At 47.5% G+C, this 18928-nt stretch overlaps 6 protein-coding genes across 6 annotated transcripts in view; 5 read left to right on the top strand and 1 right to left on the bottom strand.

Moving 5' to 3' along the window:
- Positions 1–18928, top strand: part of LOC118407601 (gastrula zinc finger protein XlCGF57.1-like) — a 63720-nt gene that overhangs the window by 29687 nt on the left and 15105 nt on the right. The window lies entirely within an intron of this gene.
- The window catches only part of LOC118407643 (zinc finger protein 525-like), a 35044-nt gene that overhangs the window by 5656 nt on the left and 10460 nt on the right, over positions 1–18928 (top strand). The window lies entirely within an intron of this gene.
- On the top strand, positions 338–1639 carry LOC118407725 (uncharacterized protein F54H12.2-like). Its single transcript, XM_035808244.1, has one exon. It carries the CDS (start codon positions 338–340, stop codon positions 1637–1639), a length of 1302 nt encoding a protein of 433 aa, XP_035664137.1.
- LOC118407593 lies at positions 2446–10490 on the bottom strand. The gene is made up of 4 exons (XM_035808086.1): positions 9992–10490; positions 6762–8925; positions 6476–6643; positions 2446–6377 (listed from the first exon to the last, which is right to left on the bottom strand). Exons 2-4 carry the CDS (start codon positions 8888–8890, stop codon positions 4358–4360), a joined length of 4317 nt encoding a protein of 1438 aa, XP_035663979.1. The 5' UTR covers positions 8891–8925; positions 9992–10490; the 3' UTR covers positions 2446–4357.
- On the top strand, positions 10566–12450 carry LOC118407631 (ribonucleoside-diphosphate reductase small chain-like). The gene has a single exon (XM_035808140.1). It carries the CDS (start codon positions 11380–11382, stop codon positions 12415–12417), a length of 1038 nt encoding a protein of 345 aa, XP_035664033.1. The 5' UTR covers positions 10566–11379; the 3' UTR covers positions 12418–12450.
- LOC118407667 (zinc finger protein 239-like) overlaps positions 16665–18928 on the top strand; it is a 7635-nt gene continuing 5371 nt past the window's right edge. Inside the window, exons 1-3 of the mRNA XM_035808183.1 lie at positions 16665–16670; positions 17508–17749; positions 18215–18396. Of these exons, the coding sequence (XP_035664076.1) occupies positions 16665–16670; positions 17508–17749; positions 18215–18396 (430 nt within the window). The remainder of the gene's footprint in view (positions 16671–17507; positions 17750–18214; positions 18397–18928) is intronic.

Genomic DNA, 18928 nt, shown 5'->3' with positions numbered 1-18928 from the left:
CTCAGATCCGCCGTACCCCTACTGAAACGAGGGGCCCAAAGTGTGGGAAGACAGGCTTTAAAGAGCGGTATGGATTTAGCTCAAGACGTCTTAAACGGTCAAGGGGTCAAACGCGCTGCCAAACGGAGAGCCGGCGAGTTTGGACAACGTCTGTTGTCTGGGCAGAAAAGAGCCAGGGTGCGTGCACCAGTGGGGCAAAACAAAGGAAGAGGGGCGGGCAGGGGAAAGAAGCCATTAAAACGCGGAACGAGACCGCGCGCAGCCAGTCGCAAGAGAGCCGGTGCACAGCGCGGACGTACCTCTCCCGATATCTTCAGCTAGTCACGATATAAACGACATGGCCCACATTCACCCCCTGTCGTGTTCCTGCACCAAATCAGAATTGGATCTCTTTGAAGTACCGCCAACTCAGACGACCATAACGGACGGTAGATGGGTAGAGTATCATCCGGTGGCCAGTCTCGCCGAGTCTTCCCCGATAGAATTTGACATTCCTGGAGCGGGAGAAGAATTTACGGACCTTTCCCAGACGAAATTGTACGTGAAAGCCAAGATCGTTCTTCCTAACGGCAACGACCTGCCGGACAACGCCAAGGTAGGCCCGGTAAACCTGTGGCTTCAATCGCTCTTCTCGCAAGTCACGGTTACGGTTGCCGGCAAGGACATAACGGATTCCACCAATTGCTATCCATATCGTGCCTACCTGGAGACGCTGCTAAACTTTGGGTCTGAAGCAAAGCAAACGCAGCTGACCTCCGAACTTTTCTTTCAAGACACGCCGGGACGACTTCACTTGGTCGACCCCTTCCCGAACCCGGCAGATCAGGACGCAGTGGCAAACGAAGGATTGGTGAAGCGTGCCAACATGACCCGCAACAGTCGCGAAGTGGACCTCATAGGACCGCTACACGTCGACCTGTTTCATCAAGACCGCTATTTGCTCAGCAAAGTCGACGTTAAAATCAAGCTGCACCGATCGAAACATCAATTCTGTCTGATGTCGCCTGGAGATCAGTTCAAAATTGTCATCACGGAGGCTGCCGTCTTTCTGAGAAAGGTCAACCTGTTACCCACCTATCAGCTGTCCATCGAAAGTCAACTCAACAAGCAGACGGCCAAGTATGCCCTTAAAAGGGTGCAATTAAAACCTTTTACAATTCCCCGTGGTAATCATTCAGTGTCGAGCGACAATCTGTTCCTGGGACAGGTCCCCAAACGCGTGGCGATCGCTCTGGTGGACAACGCAGCCTTTCAGGGGTCTTTCGGTACCAACCCCTTTAACTTTCAACACTTTAACTTGAACTACATCAGTCTCTGCGTCAATGGGCAGGAGGTGCCTCACAAAGCGCTGACACCCAACTTTGCCGAGGGACAGTACGTCAGATCCTACATGAACTTGTTTGGAACGACAGGCAAGCAAGGGCAAGACAGCGGGAACCAGATCGCGAGAAGTCTAAGTCCTGACCTCTGCGGCCTCGGTGGGGACCATTTTAACATAATCAGACAGGGAAACCTTCGCCTGGAGCTGCATTTTGCACAGGCTTTGGATCAAACGGTGGTGGCGGTGGTCCTCGCTGAATTCGACAATCTCCTGGAGATTGACAGGCAGAGAAACATCAGCTTTGACTACAGCAACTAGAGATGGACACGAGACAGATGTACGCCGTCTTGCGGAGCGACAAGAACACGGCACCTCACCTCCGCGGAGTCTTTGCTTCAGATCGGCTTCCGAGGCGTGTACGGGTCTACCCGAGCGCTTACGTCGTTAATACTGATCCAAGCAATAAGCCCGGACAGCATTGGCTGGCCATCTATTTCGACGGGGAAGGACGGGGCGAATTCTTTGATTCTTATGGCCGTGCACCTAATCTGTATCCCCGCCCTATACTAAGATTTTTGCGGAGAAATACGCGCCTTCCGTGGCTTCGTAACCAGCGCCAGATACAAGCTAGACTGTCTACCACCTGTGGGCAGCACTGCCTGTTCTACCTCTTGCACAGATGCAGAAATATTCCGATGACTAACATAGTCGATATGTTTAGCAGTGACTTAGAACTGAACGATGTATCCGTAGCAGAGTTTATAGAGCGTCATTTTGATATAGATGCTCCCGTTGTCGACATTGAGCTCGTCATGCGACAGATAGCGAGAACCCTTGAAGACTTTGATCGAGCGTTTAACGACTAACGTATGCATGGTTAACCGTATACTATATGATATAGCTTTAGAGTGTAGTATTGACTGTAGCAAGTTGTTATGAATAAATATCATGAAAACGTACATCGGTCATAGCGTGGTTTCTTTTCCGCACACACCCAATCACACACACACACACAATCGCACACACAAATAAATGGAAAACCAGTCTCTATATCTAGGCCCGCGTCCGAATCACGGGAAACTTTACTTGTTAACGCTTTTAAGTCCACGACATTTCCGAGAAGCTCCCATTTTGCAGATGACGTAGTGCCTGCACTGCCAACTTTCCACTTCTTTCCTGGGATTCTTTGAGCGACAACACGACGTCGCTTGGGTTGGGGTGTTGGGAGGACGTCTTCGCTCTCTCCGTCTGACAGATCTTCACCACGGGCGGTGCGGCTCTTGTGACGTTGGATCACGGACAGCCGGGTCGGGTGCCTGATAGCGGCTTCCGGCGCATTGATGCGTGCCAGGCCCCTAGCGAAAGATTGCCAGCCGGTGGGATTGAACCCGTGCCTCCTTTGCATCGCGTCTCTAATCAAGTCGGACACATTTGAACCTGGGACCACTTGTTTGTTGTAGAGCAACTGTCCCTGATCGTTATAACCGATGATGTCACCGCCCTTGTGTTTGATGACGTTGAGCATCTGTCGTGCGCGAGCTTTCATGGTCTTGGGAAAGGCCTCCAGTATGCTCTTGTCTTCTTTGCCGCCGGCTGCGGGGGTGCTGGGGGACTTTTCATCCGTGGTGGCGTCCGTGGTAGCGGTGTTGGTGACGGTAGGAGGCGAGGACAATACCCTGACCGTGACGGGCTCTGTGCGACGCTTATCTCTGTACGTCAAATAACGCTGCAAGAGTTGTTGGTACAAGGTAGCTTTCTCGTCGTCCGGAAGATCGGGTCGTTCCATCACCGATTTCATTTCCTCGTCCAAGGTAACGGCGGTCTTGACCAGGGGAGAGGTCTGTTCTTGTTGCTTAGCCTGAATCGTTGATAGCAATTCTTGCGGCACGAGTGCCATCTTTCTGCTGTGTTCCATGACGACAGAGCGGCGTTACTTCCGTCCACCTCCAAATAAGGAACTAATTGCATTAATAATAGGACTGAGTAGAAGAGACAGGAACCCACCCTTCTGGATCAACGTCTGTCTTTTCTTGGTCAGGGGAACCTTCTTATCGCCAAGCTGACGCAGAGTGGCTTTGTGCCGAGCCAGACCTTTCTTCTGGGCCGGTGTGAGACGAACGTTGCCCTTCAAGACGTTGTGCGTGCAGTCACAAATCGATTTCAAGAGATCGTTAGGGGCGGACGACAGAATGGCTTTTCGCAATTTCGGGTTGGCCTTGCTCAACACCCGGAGACAATCGGCGTGACGATGTAACCTCTTCGACATCTTCGGCAAAATGAGACCGTGGTGTGGACGAACGGAACGTTTTATCACTTTCTCAGGTACACTTGGGGTTGCGGCGTCAGCATGTTGGTTCTCACGCGCAGGTCCTCAGGCGTTTCGGGATGGAGGTCAAGGAAGAGATGCCCGTACGTCGTCTTATTCACGGCGTCTTCGTAACACTCTCTAAGAAATTTACCGTGTCCCGGGTACATTTGCCGCGCTAACGTGGTGATCATACTTTGATCCCTTGGCGATTTGAACAGGACGATGTAACTGGAGTTTAGAGAAATGGTTCTCAGGCCTTGAAAGAACAAATTCTGAACGAGAAAAATCACCGACAAGTCACGATGACGGCTGGCTCGGGTAAACAGTTTTGTAACTCTTTGATCCGTATCCTTGGCCGACTCAATCATGAGATCATCAATCACTAGCGCGTTGCGGCATGACGGCTTAATGACGTCATTCCAATTGTTGGGAAGGCCCTCTACGAACTGAACTTTTGACCCTAGTTTCGAAGTCAGCTCGCGGTGGATCTTGTCCTGAAACTCCGAGTACAGCCATACCACGTGTTCAAAAGGCCCGGGATCAAGCCAACTGGCTCCCGTCGTCAGTAGTTTTTGAGCAAAATAAGATTTTCCAGAGCCAGAACAGCCCGCTAGAACCATTCGACATGGATGGTGTATTCTCGCATCCATACCCGCAAATGACGTCAACTCTGGCCAGCAGTACTATTTATGCGTCTACCATACTATTATAATGACACGCTAGCCTCTCTAAATATCGAGAGGGAGAGTGGTGACCCCGTCATGCTTAACCTTTCGTTTTGGATAGAAGTACGAAAAGGCATCGCGGATTTGCGTGTACGTGTGTATTTCGCTCTCGCGCACGCGAAACCCTTTGTTGATGCCCTGGCCGCTTTTCTTGGTCTGCAAGACGTTCAGGTACTTGAGGTGGTTAATGTCGTTACATCGTTTGCTCACCCCTTTGCAACTGAACTTGTCCTCATTCGTGTCATCTCCGCCGAAACAGTAATACGTTTTACTGCACAGACCGACTATACCGCTCCCGGACCATTCTTCTTTGAACAGCCCGGGAGTGCGCTTGTCGTAAGCCGCGTTCTGCTTGGTGTCTGTTCGGGGAAACCAGTCAGATTTCTCGCGGAAGTACGAATCCCGCATGTCGGGTTTGATCACGTCCTCCAGCTTGTCCGCCGAGATGGCGATATAAGCGGAGTCCGTGTCCATTTCACAGTACTGGAAATCGGACACGTCCACGAACTTCAACATAAAGTCGTAGTAAAAGGCGAGCATACGCAATTTGGCGTATTGGTAAACGAAGAAGCCAATTTGCATGGGAAGGTTAAACTTGATGGTGCGCTTCGCCGACTCAATTTCAAAGAAATTGTCGTCGTTGACCACGATCAGATGCCGAAACCGCAAAGTGTTGATCTTTCGAGTGGCGGTCACGACGTCTTGGCAATACTCGACGTCTGTTTGTTTTTCTTTGTTGGTGACCGTCTTGCCGTACCCCGAATTACCGATCAGCTTCATGGTGTCGGCGATGATCTTCTTGGCTTTGTCCTCGTCGCCCTTGCGCCTCGCATCGCTAACGGCATCTCCGAAAGCTTTAAAACTCGGCTTGGGTCTGTACTCCATCACCTGGTAGATGCGAGTGACCTTCAAGCCGTGGTCGAGATACCAGTTGAGCAAGGGCGAAGCCAAGAGGATCTTTTGACCGAACATACTACCGATGAGCGATCGCCTGGGCTTGGACATAATGCGATGCTTCTCGGCGTACTCCTTCATGTGCTCGCCAATGTCGTCGATGGAGATCTCGACGTTCTTAAATATCGGAGGCATTTCGGCGAAGCGCGACTTGAGATCCGCGGGGACCTCGATGTCGCATTCCACCGTTCCAAACAACTCCTTCGAGCGAACAGCCTGGAGGACGCGTTCGCCGGTCATGTCGGGAAGATGTTCGGTGGGAGTCTTGCGGCCTTCCAAGAAAGACGCCAATCGGACGTCGGCTCTTACCAAGTTTCTCCACTGACATTCCCACATTTCGGTGACCGTATACCCACACGCTCGCAGGTACTCGGTCGTGTGGGCCGTTTCCGCCCGCAAAGTCGCGAAAGACTTGCCGCGACGATCGTTGAAGACTTGGCCTCTGGTCAAGGAGCAGGCGTGACCGTGCCAATAGCAGCCGTGAAACTGAAAGATTTGCCCGGTGTCCGAACAGAAACCGTCCACCGGAATTCGACGTGACCCGATGCGCTTTTCGGTGCTATTGAATTTGTGGCGAATGGCAAGCTTCCGCTCTTGGGCCACCCAGTCTAACCAGTCGACGGCCATTCGTCCCCACTGAGGTGTGGAATATTCTCTTTCGAACCCCGTGTCTTCTCTACGCCGAATGTAATGGCCGGAGGGCATGTCCTGCATCAGGGCCCACAGATATAACGCATTCGCGTCGTAGCCAATGACCTTTTGACAAGGTTTCGGTTCCCTGCCCGACAATGTCATCTCGTCGGCCCTGATGTAGGTCTTGCCCTTCTCGTGGTACCTATGAAAGATGATGCTGGGTCCCCCCACTATGTTGTCTTTATACAATCTGTACACGTCTTCATTGTCTGGAACAGTAAAGTAAGTATCGCGCGGCAGGTTCATGAAGAGGTACTTAAGTGTTAGACCCGGGACGCTAATGCCGTCCTTAAACATGTCGATACCCTTGTCCTGGTAGAACTCTGTCATCTTCTGCACGGCTTCCACCATGGGGCTAACGTCCTTGTTGTTGTACCTGTAGGAACAAATATTAGTCGTGATTTGTTAAGTCCAACCGCTCCGCTCAATCTAGGTTATCATCTAGGTGTTACGAGATAACGTACAACGACCTACCATATCAAGAAGTCCCTCATGGTCGTCATGCCCTGCTCTTCCCACACGCGCTGACAGTACAGATAATCCTCCTCCGAGAGGTCTGACTGTCGCAGGTTGCTATGGAAGGCGGCTCGTGGTGGCAGCCGCGTGTGCTCCAACTTGTCCAAGCTGTCCATCCATTCGTACCTGTCATGTCAATGGGACAAAAAATAACACGTCATAGCACGCTCTAACACAATGTCGGGCTAACACAATGTCGGTCACATCACATCAGAATGCAAACAAAATAAGGCCGTCTACTTACGGGAAGAATCCCTTTGTCTCCTGGCAGCCGTACGCCTTCAGCAGGATCGAGTAGGAGAAGCCCGGCGCCACATAATTGATGAGATCCAGGAATTTGAGGTCGTCCGTTTCAATCGACATGTACGTGTTGTTCTTCTTGATGGGTCGGAGTTTGCTGGTCGATCGCAGTAGCAGCGGGAGGAACACTTTTTTGATGGCGTTCAGGTCATACTTCCCACCGTTGAAACTAAGGACCACCAGCTGACTCATGTACTTGGTCAGTTCCTCAATCAGTTTGGTCATGTAATGTTCTTTCCGGCGTTTTTCTTTTCGCTTCGCCTTGTCAACTATGTCTTTCGGGGATTCTTCTTCCGTTTCTTCTTCTTTTTCCTCTTTCTCCAAATCCCTTTGCCGAATTTCTTCCATCTTGAGCACCGCCCAGTGAAACTTTTCCAACAGAAGGGAGTACGCCTTACGACTGATTTGCTGTAGGAAATTCAACAAGTCTTCAGCCACTTTTGTCGGGTCGCCTTCGGACACGAAACATTCTGGGTCGGTGTATTCAGGGACGTTTGAGCAGACGCTCACGCTCAAGAGTTCGTGCGCCGCCTCCCACGTCATCTTGTCCGTCTTTTGATCAGTCAGTGGTTTTAGAAGACATTCTATATCGAAGCAGGCGCGGTAGGGATAGTAACGATCTTCTTCGGGGATGACGATCCCTTCGTCCTGCAGCTTTTCAAAGATGGTCTGCGGTAGATGGTAGGCGCCCCCCGGATACACCTTGGTCACCTTACCGTCGCACGTGCGAATGTGGGCTTCGCAATGACCGCGGTGCGTCCATCTCTTTCCACATTGCGGACACGCGTATGACTTGGCGTAAGTCTTAAAGTCCTTAATGTAACTGTAATGTTGCTCGCAGAGATTCAGATACATCGTATTATTGTGTGTAGGCAGGGGACGCCTCACCAACTCCGCAAAGAAATCGCCATCTTCGGCGTCTTCATCGCCGTTGGGTTGTAGAGCATAGACGTACACGTCGACCTCAAACAATGTCTCTATTTCCTCCAGATGTTTGAGAGACACGCCTCTGAACTGCCTGGGCGTTTTACCCACCCACGCCAGGTACTCTTTGAATAGTTTTTTGGTCGGTCTTTCTAGTTTGGTGCGATCGCATTGCCGATGGAGGGCCAGGCACCGGAAAAAACAGAGCTTGTCCGTGTACGGGCCGTGCGGTCCATTAAGAAGGGCTATGATGGACCTGCTGTTCCTGATGTAGTCTGTCAGCGTCCCGGGGGCACCGATGGGATGATCCTTGATCTTGTGGACGTAAAACGTGACGTTCACCATCTTCTGCAGGACCGTTTTGCTGTTGGGGCGCTCCTGGCGTGCCTGCTCCATGTGATCGACCTCTTCGATCTTGTCCAGGAACCGTCGGATATCATCCTCGTTTTCCACTTGGACGGGTTCTGGTAAAAACCCGTTATTATTTTCACAAGGGTAAAAATATCGCAGTGCCCCCGTTTCCCCGTCCTGGAGGATGAACCCGAACGACAGGTTGATCTTAAAGACGGTTTGCTGGTCGCCAAAGATGGCCCATACGTTGTCGGCCAGATCGCTGGGATTTTCGGACTCCAGTCTAAAGTTGTACGTGTCCTGGATGTTTTGTCCCCGCTTGAACTGCGTCCTGATCATGGACCATTTCTGCCGGTACAGATTCTGAACAGCCACGTCTTCGTGCTGGGGAATCAGCTCTTCTGACACGTCCTCCGGATCTTCCTCAAAAGGAAATGCGTCGTCGTCTCCAGCGGGTTGTATGTGGCGTCGTTTCGCTCTGGGACCGGCCCCGTCTGCTAGAGAAACCCTCTTTTGTGGACGAGAGGTAGACGCCACGGGGTGTGCGGCTTGTCGGTGCGCCTGCAGGGCGTGGGCCGTGTCAAACGCCACGTTACACGACCGGCACCAGAACGTGGGGCCCGGCTTGGCTTTATCGTGCAGCCGCCGATGTTGCAGTAGGTTATCCCGTCTAGGAAACTTTTTGCCGCAAAAATCGCACTCGTGCGTGGGTGCGGTCTGGTTGTGGGACTTCTGATGCCGGGTGAGATTGCGTTTTAGTGTGAAGATTTTTCCGCACGTTTCACAAGTAAACGCCATGACTAGTTGACTGTACTTTTGATCATTGCTGGGTTCTGAAAGAACATACAAAGCTTTGTTTGAAAAGCTAAATTTGTAAAATACTACAGTGCTTTTGTTAGAGCGACGACGGCACACTCATCAGTATTCCGTGACAAACAAAGAAAGGGCTTCTATTGTATCTGTGCTCTTTTGTAAACGAAAACCGTTTTTGTCGTGGGGAATACATGTTTTGGTAAAGCGGAGAAAACAGTCGGTACAAAACTGTGACACACGTACTGTTGCGTTTCAAAGTTGGCAATGGCGTGCGTAGCATTCGACATAACATATAGCGTATCACATAATCTAGCGCGTTTGGTTTTACTAAAAATTACTACAGACATGAGACAACAACAACAACAGCAACAATAAAAGATCTTTTACACGACTCCTGTAGTGTTAACATAACTCGACACTCCACACGAAAGCTAAACGAAAATGCCCTGGTGCAACAGTTTCTTCAAAATATGTTTTGGTGCAGACAAAATATTGTTACACGTATTCTAGTTTTACACGGGTTATCAACAACTGTCGCTTGGTTATCCGTACCAGAGCGACGACCGCACATTCATCAGTATTCCGTGACAAACAAAGAAAGGGCTTCGGTGCTCTTTTGTGGCCGAACAAAACTGGGTTGCCGGTACGGAATACTTGTTTCGGTATAGCGGAGGAAACGTTCGGTACAAAAACTGTGACACACGTACTGTTACGTTTCAATATTGGTAAAGACATACGTAGCATTCGACATAACGAATACTGATGATATAGCTTATCACATAATCTAGCGTGTATAGTTTTACTAAAAAAATTACTACAGACATGACACAACAACTACAAGAGTTTTCGTACCGTTGTGACACGAATCCCCTAGTGTTAAACAATATTAACTCGACACTCCACACGAAAGCTAAACGAAAATGCCCTGGTACAATCCTTGCAACAGTGTCTTCAAAACATGTTTTTTTGTTGCAGAGAAAATATTGTAACATATATTCTAGTTTTGCACGGGTTATAAACAACTGTCGCTTGTTTGAGAGATTCTAACAGAGGATCAAAGATATGTAGAAAGTGTTTTCCACTTACCTAAAGAAAGAGACGCTCCGTCCGTAGCGGTACTGCGGTCATTAATCCGGGGCACAGCTCGGGTATAATCCAAAGTACGGGGTGACCACCACGTTAACTGACCAGTGCTTCGCTCGTGTTCTTTTTATACTAAGAAGATGGGCTAGCCCGAATATTGGTATGTCCGTTCACGTTGAATGATGCACTTCCGGTGGCTGTACTCCCTAAGACGGAAACAAAGCCGTGCCACTTCCGCCCAAGTGAAGTCAGTGAAGCGAAACGGCGACAAAACGGTGAAAACCTCCCCGCTCTGCGCTGGCTCTCTATGGCAAGGCGTAGAACCCTTTTGATGATGTTGTTGATAAAGGCAGTTACGTTTCCGCCTTCCCTCCCAGTTTCCAGAAGACTGGGCCGGCCATGTCACAGTGTACGGCAAACGCAAAGTCCGGCAAGCGCTTAATTCCCCGTTCGTTGTCTTATCTTGGTACACCATGGGCCGTGGTCGCTGCCGTACGACCTCTCCTTGAAGGATACCCGGTTAGTCTCATGTCTCTAAACACGTTAGCGGTGTGCACACAGCTGGGTCTATTGTCCCTCCCCGTCTTTTGTGTCCTGTTTTCCGGCGTAACACAATGGCTTCAATACACTGTGCCCGAGGATAAAGGAAAGTCTCCGACTTTCATCTGGGAGGGCGGGCGGCTCAATTGTGTTGGACCAACCCCCCTCTTGAAGCTAGAAAGTGATGGTGCAGTGACACTGTGTGTTGGTAGCTTGTGTCATTCACTCAGTGTTGTTGGAAAATAACTGGTTCTGTATGTTTCAGTCCGGCAAGAGAGTGCGTTAAGGCGGAGTGGGTGTCCTCAAGTGGGGTTTTGTGTTCCTAGTGATGTATTGATGTATGGCTATAGATGTGGAAGGCCTTGTAGAACTAGCCTAGCCTGACACCTCATTTCTTGCAGGGTCAGCCAACCCAGCTTGTTCTGTAGGTACGACACGCTGGTGGTGTTCCTGTAGTCCTTCAAGACATACCTAGCAGCTCGTTTCTGTACATATTCTATTTTGTCCATTAGCACATTTTTATTGGCATATTGACGCTTCTGTGGGTACAGTTAGCTGTTCCAAGTCGTATGCACACTAAGTCGGGGTTACCAATTGTTTCCGGCGTAACATAATGGCAGTGTTCAGCGTCGGTGAGGTCAGCTCGGGGCCGTGTTTTGACGGCCGTTTCACCCCGACCTGAGCTAAGAAACTACCTATTCCCTAAACTCTGCATGTCTGGACCAATCAGAGTAACGACTCGTATCCTACAATATATATATATATGCAAATATATGGTGACAGGCTAGGGTATATCTAGTGGTACGAGGGTGCTAGCGCTCGCTTCATTTTGTGAGTCACACAACCGTAAGATGCTTTCAGCGCAGCCACCGAAGTCTAACCAGCTGTCCGTACTGAAGGTCTCTGTAGACCGAGAGAAGCAGTGTGAGCCCCTACTGCGTGAAAACTCCAGACGCTTCGTCATTTTTCCCATCCAGTACCACGACATCTGGCACATGTACAAGAAGGCCGTAGCATCATTCTGGACAACGGAGGAAGTTGATCTCTCTAAAGACTTGGCGCATTGGGAGAGACTGAATGACAACGAAAAACACTTCATTAAACACGTCCTGGCATTCTTTGCAGCTAGTGACGGTATAGTCAATGAAAATCTGGTTGAGAGATTCACCAAAGAGGTGCAGGTGACTGAGGCAAGGTGCTTCTATGGCTTCCAGATAGCCATTGAGAACATCCATTCTGAAATGTACAGTCTCTTAATCGACACCTACGTGAAGGAGCCACATGAGAGAGAGCGTCTGTTCAGTGCCATTGAGACCATACCGTGTGTACAAAAGAAGGCTGACTGGGCCCTGAAGTGGAGCGGAGACGAGGGGAGCAGTTGGGGGGAGCGTGTAGTTGCGTTTGCCGCTGTGGAAGGGATATTTTTCTCCGGGGCCTTCGCAGCAATTTTCTGGTTAAGGAAAAGAGGACTCATGCCGGGGCTAACTTTCTCCAATGAGCTGATCAGTAGAGACGAGGGTCTACACACCGACTTTGCCTGTCTTATGGTCAGCTACCTGGTCAATAAGCCTAGTGAGGATCGCATTTACCAGATTATCGACGATGCTGTTAAGATTGAGCAAGAGTTCCTGACGGAAGCTCTTCCCGTGAAGCTGATTGGGATGAATCAAGACCTGATGAAACAGTACATCGAGTTTGTCGCAGATAGACTGCTGGGGGAACTCCTGTGCAGTAAGCTTTACAACAGCGAGAACCCCTTTGACTTCATGGAGAACATTTCTCTGGAGGGAAAGACCAACTTCTTTGAGAAGAGGGTGGGGGAGTACCAGAAGATGGGCGTGATGTCCTCCTCTGAACAGCAAAAGTTCACGTTGGATGCTGACTTTTGAAAGTAGAGAATAAAAGAACGGAAAAACAGACGGTCGTTGTCATCTTTATTTTATGCGATAGAGACTTAGAACCAGGCCAAATAAGGGCAAGTCTTTCACAATTGGGGAGGGGGAGGTTCATTTGGGGTGGGGCGGGGTTGTCATAGTTACCTTACTCCGCCTGAATATATGATATCTAACCCCTGACCTGCGCCTGAATAAATCATATTTGACCTCTGACCTGCTCCACCTGAATACATCATATCTGACCTCTGACCTGCTCCACCTGAATACATCATATCTGACCTCTGACCTGCTCCACCTGAATACATCATATCTGACCTCTGACCTGCTCCGCCTGAATACATCATATCTGACCTCTGACCTGCTCCTTCTTGCTCCTGAATAATGATAGTCAGCGTGTCGCTACTATACTACTGGTAGTGCATTCCATTCCAGTGCAAACACTGCAACGTAAACCACTATGCCGAAAGGCATGGAAGATAGCAAGAAGCTGCAGTGCCAGTGAAATGTGTTTTCCACCTGACTGATGCCAGTTGGCGTAAACAGTGCTATATTATATATTTGTGTGTCCACTCTTCTATTACACCATTGTACAGTCTGTGCTTACTGTAAGTCATATTCATTCTACCAGGGTCTACCAAGGTCAAAAACCTCTGGAGGCGCATGTGTATATTGATTGTTATGTTTCTATGTGTTTGTATTGGTCTGTTGTATCTATTCCGTTTTTACTATGAGTCAATTCGTGCCTGTGTTGAATAAGGAAATACTACTAGTATGTTCGTCTATCCCCTAATTGATACATATCCAAATCTTGTTACTGGAGCTAAAATGGTAAAAAAAAAACTTTCACAGAAGACTTTCTTATGTCAACTTTGTGCCTTTTTCTGCATTATGAAATGATTAAATAAAGATTATGTTTTTTCTCATACGTGTTTTTTTATATTCATTTTAGAGATGGCGGAGTTCGCATTTGTGCCTCCCGTTAAAGAGCTTCATGCGGAACGAGCTGCGAACGAGACGCACATCAAAGAGGAGCCGACAGGAGACACTGGATGGCAACAGGATGGACAAGAGAACGTGCTGTGCCAGGAAACGTACAGTGAGGACCAGGAAACATACGACTACCAACCAACCGGACGTCCTTGGAACGGGACATACAACAGTTGGGAGCAGACAACAGACACGGGACGGCAGCAGGACGAGAAAAGGGACGTTCCAAACGATGAAACGTTCGGTGTAAAAGCAGAAATGGAAGAGTCCAGCTGTGGATTTGTTAGTATTGGAGAACATTCTGGGAAGGAGATGGAACTTTATAGAACACCCTGGGAAGGAGAGTGACAGCAGGGTGACCCAGACAACAGACATGGGCCTGCAGCAGGAAACGTGTGATGTGAACTTTCCCCAACCTGACAACACATCAACCTCACAGGTACAGGAGAGCAGAGGCAATATGGAAAGGCATGTGGTTAAACACACCGGTGAGGTGATGTGTGGGGAGTGTGGATACAGATCAGTACAAAAGGCTGACTTAACCAAACATATGAGAATCCACACAGGCGAAAGACCTTACAAATGTGACCAGTGTGACTATTCTGCCGCACGGAAATCCACTTTGGACAACCATACAGTAGCAAAACACAGTGGCGAGAAACCCTACATGTGTGGTGAATGCGGATATAGGACAGTTGAAAGGTCTACCTTGTCCCGACATATGAGAATCCATACAGGAGAAAAACCCTACAAGTGTGACCAGTGTGACTATTCTGCAACAGAGAAATCAACTTTGGTCAAACATATAAGAAAACACACCGGTGACAAACCCTACATGTGTGGGGAGTGTGGGTACAGGGCGACTCGAAAGAATGACTTATCTCGACACATGAGGACCCACACAGGAGAAAAACCCTACAAGTGTGACCAGTGTGACTATTCTGCTGCACGAAAAATCAATTTGGTCCAACATATGACAAAACACACCGGTGAGAAACCCTATAGATGTGACCAGTGTGACTACTATGCTACACAGAAATATAGGTTGGTCGATCATTTAAGGACACACAATGGTGAAAAACCCTTCATGTGTGGGGAGTGTGGATACAGGGCATCTCAAAAGTCTCACTTATCCAAACATATGAGAACCCACACAGGAGAAAAACCTTACAAGTGTGACCAGTGCGACTTTTCTGCTATTGATAAATTCAAGTTGAAACAACATCAAGAAAAACATGCTGGCGATAAACCCTACAAGTGTGGAGAATGTGCATACATGACAGCCTATAGGTCTCACTTATCCAGACATATGAGATCCCACACAGGAGAGAAACCCTACAAGTGTGACCAGTGCGATTATTCGGCGGCAGAAAAACATCATCTGATAGATCATCAAACAAGACATTCCGGTGAGAAACCCTACATGTGTGGGGAGTGTGGGTACAGAGCGGCTCAAAGAGCTACCTTATACCGACACATGGAAACACATATAGGAGAGAAATGCTAGATGCGCGAAGTATAGGTACAGAAAAGCTCAAATGTCTAACAACCTAAGCATATAAGAACCCACGAAGGAGGATAACCATATAAGTGTTATCGGTGTTACTGCAGCTAGGAAATCTCACCTTTATCTAATTTTCATATGCTAAAAGCCTAGTAGGGCTTATGACAAATGTTCCAGATAGAGTGCTTGTGTAAAATAGCACATTGGCTAATTGACGTACTGTATAGAGGTTGGTTTCGCATCTAAGATAGTTTTAGTTTCTGTATGGCGAGGCATACTTGTTTTATTGTGGGCAAAAAATCTACAATTTATGTGTTGTTTTCGCTCAGTGTATATAATAACTTTTTAACCATCCGTATATTTCTTTGATCTATCTGAAAGAATAGCATCTACAACAATACGCACATTGTGTATACTGTTAATATGCATGTACTTGCTACATGTCGGTTGTTTGTACACTTGTATTCTTAGTATTTGTAGCTGATAGCAATTTATATTATACTAGCATATTTGATAACTTGGTTTTCATTCTAGTAAAGAGCTTTCAGAATAAAGTTATTGTATGCAAAGTCTATGATTTGATTTTGTGTCGTAGCAGTTTTAGCATTAAACATGTATAGACATATTCAATTTGGCTTAATTTTGGCAAAGATGAAGCTTTTTTCCAAATAAATGGAGAGTAAACGATACCAAAAATTGTTGTGAATTTAAATCATATTTGAATAACGTCATTACAGGGTTTCAAATTCTAAATTGCAATTGAACAAGACATTCCGCGCATATGAACCCTAATGCCTGATTTCACCTGATTTGGCCTTAAGGGACATAAATCATTAACACAAAATAATAATTAGAAATCGAAGCAGACCGTTATTTTTGTTAGACCCAAAACCTCGAGATTAAAGTGTTATGCGGCCATTTCTGGTTTGACCTATTGTCAAGCGAGTATCAGGTTTGTAACCTCTAACCTTTGCCCTGTGAGTGAGCTCACGTCCGCCATTTTGTCATTGTCTTCGTTACTCACCTTCTCCAAACTGCTAGGTTTTTATGAGGTTCCAGAAGCTGTGGAGACCGCTAACCACCACAGACTTACAGGTAAGACATGTGGTTATTGTTAGTGTTTCCTGGTTGGTGCTTGTTCGGCGTTAAATTGGATTTAGGGGTGTGTTTGTGATCGGTGTTTTGATGGGGAGGGGGGCTGTGGAACTGTGGATTCTGCATGTATTCTTCGAACCATGTGTTACTCAGCACCAAGAGACCACGTCTAGCGAAATAATAGACGTTAAATGAGGACAACAACAACAACAACAAAAACAAGCATGTACGAGGCTACACTAAGTAAATTGCATCAGAGCTATCATCACATTTTGCGTTCTAAAAAAACTGTGTTCTGCTATTTTGAAAATTTGTATCCCAGGAATAAGGATCCCCTGTTATAGGAGGGGTGACTGACTCATAATGTCTGCTGAAGTCCACGTGACCTCTGCTGAACGTCATAATAGGGGAAATACTCCTAAATGGATTTCCATACATGGTTAAGCCATGCAAAACAATCACTTATAAATACATTTACGTACATTTCAAACCTCAAGTCTTAACCCCCACTGACAAGCTGGATTTGTCAGGTTTGTTTTGGTTAAAAAAGCCCGACTTCAACTCCGGCATTTTAACGAGCTACAGCCAGATGATTGTCATGACGCCAGGATTTCACCCCGCCTCCTAATGGATCAGTCCACTATGGAGGTCGAACATGGAGGTCGATTACAGATCAAAGCATGCCAAAGGTCACAATTTTCGGCAAAATTTTAAAAATATACATGCTTCGGTCCCTCTTGCAGAAACCCAGACCTTTATGATCAAAATTTGCCCAGGGAAAAAATGTTTTGCGCAAATCCGAAAATATACTGGCTCCCCAATACCATAAGAATGGTGCAGAAATCGCGAACAGTGTTATGTCCTCTAGGAAATATTCGAGTCTTCTTAATGGGAAAATGTTGATCTCCCAAACATTGCTGTTTGTTTAGTAGAATTCTCCTCCATGTAAATTCTTGGCCATTTTGCCAGTTTCTTTGATCAAGGAGGTAAATGAATTGATCTTACTCTTTCCTATATTATCATCTTTTCAGAGATGGCGGAATTCACTTGTGAGTCTCCTGTTAAAGATCTTCATGCGAAACAAACTGCGAACGAGACGCAAATCAAAGAAGAGCCGACAGGAGACACTGGATGGCAATGGGATGGACAAGAGAACGTGCTGTGTCAGGAAACGTTCAGTGAGGACCAGGAAACCTACAAATACCACAATGAAACCAAACTAACTAGGTATCCTTGGATCGAGACTTACAACAGTTGGGAGCAGACAACAGACACGGGACGGCAGCAGGACGAGGAAAAGTACGTTCCAAACGACAAAACTTGCGATGTAAAAACAGAAATGGTAGATTCCAGCTGCGAGGTTTCTTCTGACGAACTGTATACTGAACAACCTGGGAAGGAGAGTGACAACAGAGAGACCCAGACAACAGACATGGGCCTGCAGCAGGAAACGTGTGATGTGAACTTTCCCCAACCTGACAACACATCAACCTCACAGGTACAGCAGAGCAGAGGCAATGTGGGAAGGCATGTGGTTAAACACGCTGGTGAAAAACCCTACATGTGTGGGGAGTGTGGGTACAAGACAGCGCGAAAGTACCATTTATCCCTACATATGAATACCCATACAGGAGAGAAGCCCTACAAGTGTGGGGAGTGTGAGCACAGGGCAGCTCAAAAGTCCGACTTATCCAGACATATGAGAACCCATACAAAAGATCGACCCTACAAGTGTGACCAGTGCGACTATTCTGCAGCACAAAAATTTGACTTATCCAAACATATGAGAACCCACACTGGAGATAAACCCTACAAGTGTGACCAGTGTGACTATTCCGCCGTACGGAAATTAAGTTTGGACCAACATCTAGCAAATCACACCGGTGAGAAACCCTACATGTGTGGGGAGTGTGGATACAGGACAGCTAAGAAGTCCCACTTATCTCGACATATGAAAACCCATACTGGAGAGAGACCCTACAAGTGTGACCAGTGCGACTATTCTGCTGCACAGAAAGGTGAATTGAATAAACATCTAGCAAAACACACTGGTGAAAAACCCTACATGTGCGACGAGTGCGGGTACAGGACTATAAGAAAGTATACCTTATCCCTACATATGAAAACCCATACAGGAGAGAAACCCTACAAGTGTGACCAGTGTGACTATTCGTTTGCAGAGAAATCCAAATTGGGTCGACATAGAAGAAAACACACCGGTGAGAAACCCTACGTGTGTGGAGATTGTGGGTACAGGACGGCTGTGAAGTGCAACCTATCCATACACATAAGAACCCACACAGGAGAAAAACCCTACAAGTGTGACCAGTGTGACGTTTCTGTAGCAAACAAATCTCACTTGAACCGACACTTACGAAAACACACCGGTGAGAAACCCTACATGTGTTGGGAGTGTGGGTACAGGGTGGCTCAAAATTCTGACTTATCCCTACATATGAGAAGTCATACAGTATACAAACCTTACAAGTGTGACCAGTGTGACTATTCTGCTGCAGATAAACCATCCTTGGGCCAACATCTAGCAAAACACCGGTGAGAAACCCTACATGTGTTGGGAGTGTGGGTACAGGACAGCAAGAAGGTCTAACTTATCTAAACACATGTGAAAACCCCCACAAGCGTTGTCAGTGTGACAATCCTAACCCCTCACAGTTGTGGCCAAAATGACTCTACATATGCATGTGGTATAGTGACTGTAGGTGGTGTGTATGTGGTATAGTAACTGTAGGTGCTGTGTATGTGGTATAGTAACTGTAGGTGCTGTGTATGTGGTATAGTAACTGTAGGTGCTGTGCATGTGGTATAGTAACTGTAGGTGCTGTGTATGTGGTATAGTAACTGTAGGTGTTGTGCATGTGGTATAGTGACTGTAGATGCTGTGTATGTGGTATAGTGACT

This window comes from Branchiostoma floridae, unplaced genomic scaffold (assembly GCF_000003815.2).
Source record: "Branchiostoma floridae strain S238N-H82 unplaced genomic scaffold, Bfl_VNyyK Sc7u5tJ_1439, whole genome shotgun sequence".
Classification (NCBI taxonomy): Eukaryota; Metazoa; Chordata; class Leptocardii; order Amphioxiformes; family Branchiostomatidae; genus Branchiostoma; species Branchiostoma floridae.
Note: the sequence above shows the minus strand (reverse complement) of the source record. Positions and strands in the feature narration are given on the sequence as shown.

What these genes read in the sequence shown, in the direction of transcription:
- LOC118407725 (XM_035808244.1), top strand. Translation starts at nt 338, where the DNA reads ATGGCCCACATTCACCCCCTGTCGTGTTCCTGCACCAAATCAGAATTG.
- LOC118407593 (XM_035808086.1), bottom strand. Translation starts at nt 8,890, where the DNA reads ATGGCGTTTACTTGTGAAACGTGCGGAAAAATCTTCACACTAAAACGC. An exon ending in GAGACAAAGGGATTCTTCCC is followed by an intron (nt 6,644 to 6,761) that starts GTAAGTAGACGG and finishes TTGACATGACAG; the next exon opens with GTACGAATGGATGGACAGCT. An exon ending in ATGAGGGACTTCTTGATATG is followed by an intron (nt 6,378 to 6,475) that starts GTAGGTCGTTGT and finishes TTGTTCCTACAG; the next exon opens with GTACAACAACAAGGACGTTA.
- LOC118407631 (XM_035808140.1), top strand. Translation starts at nt 11,380, where the DNA reads ATGCTTTCAGCGCAGCCACCGAAGTCTAACCAGCTGTCCGTACTGAAG.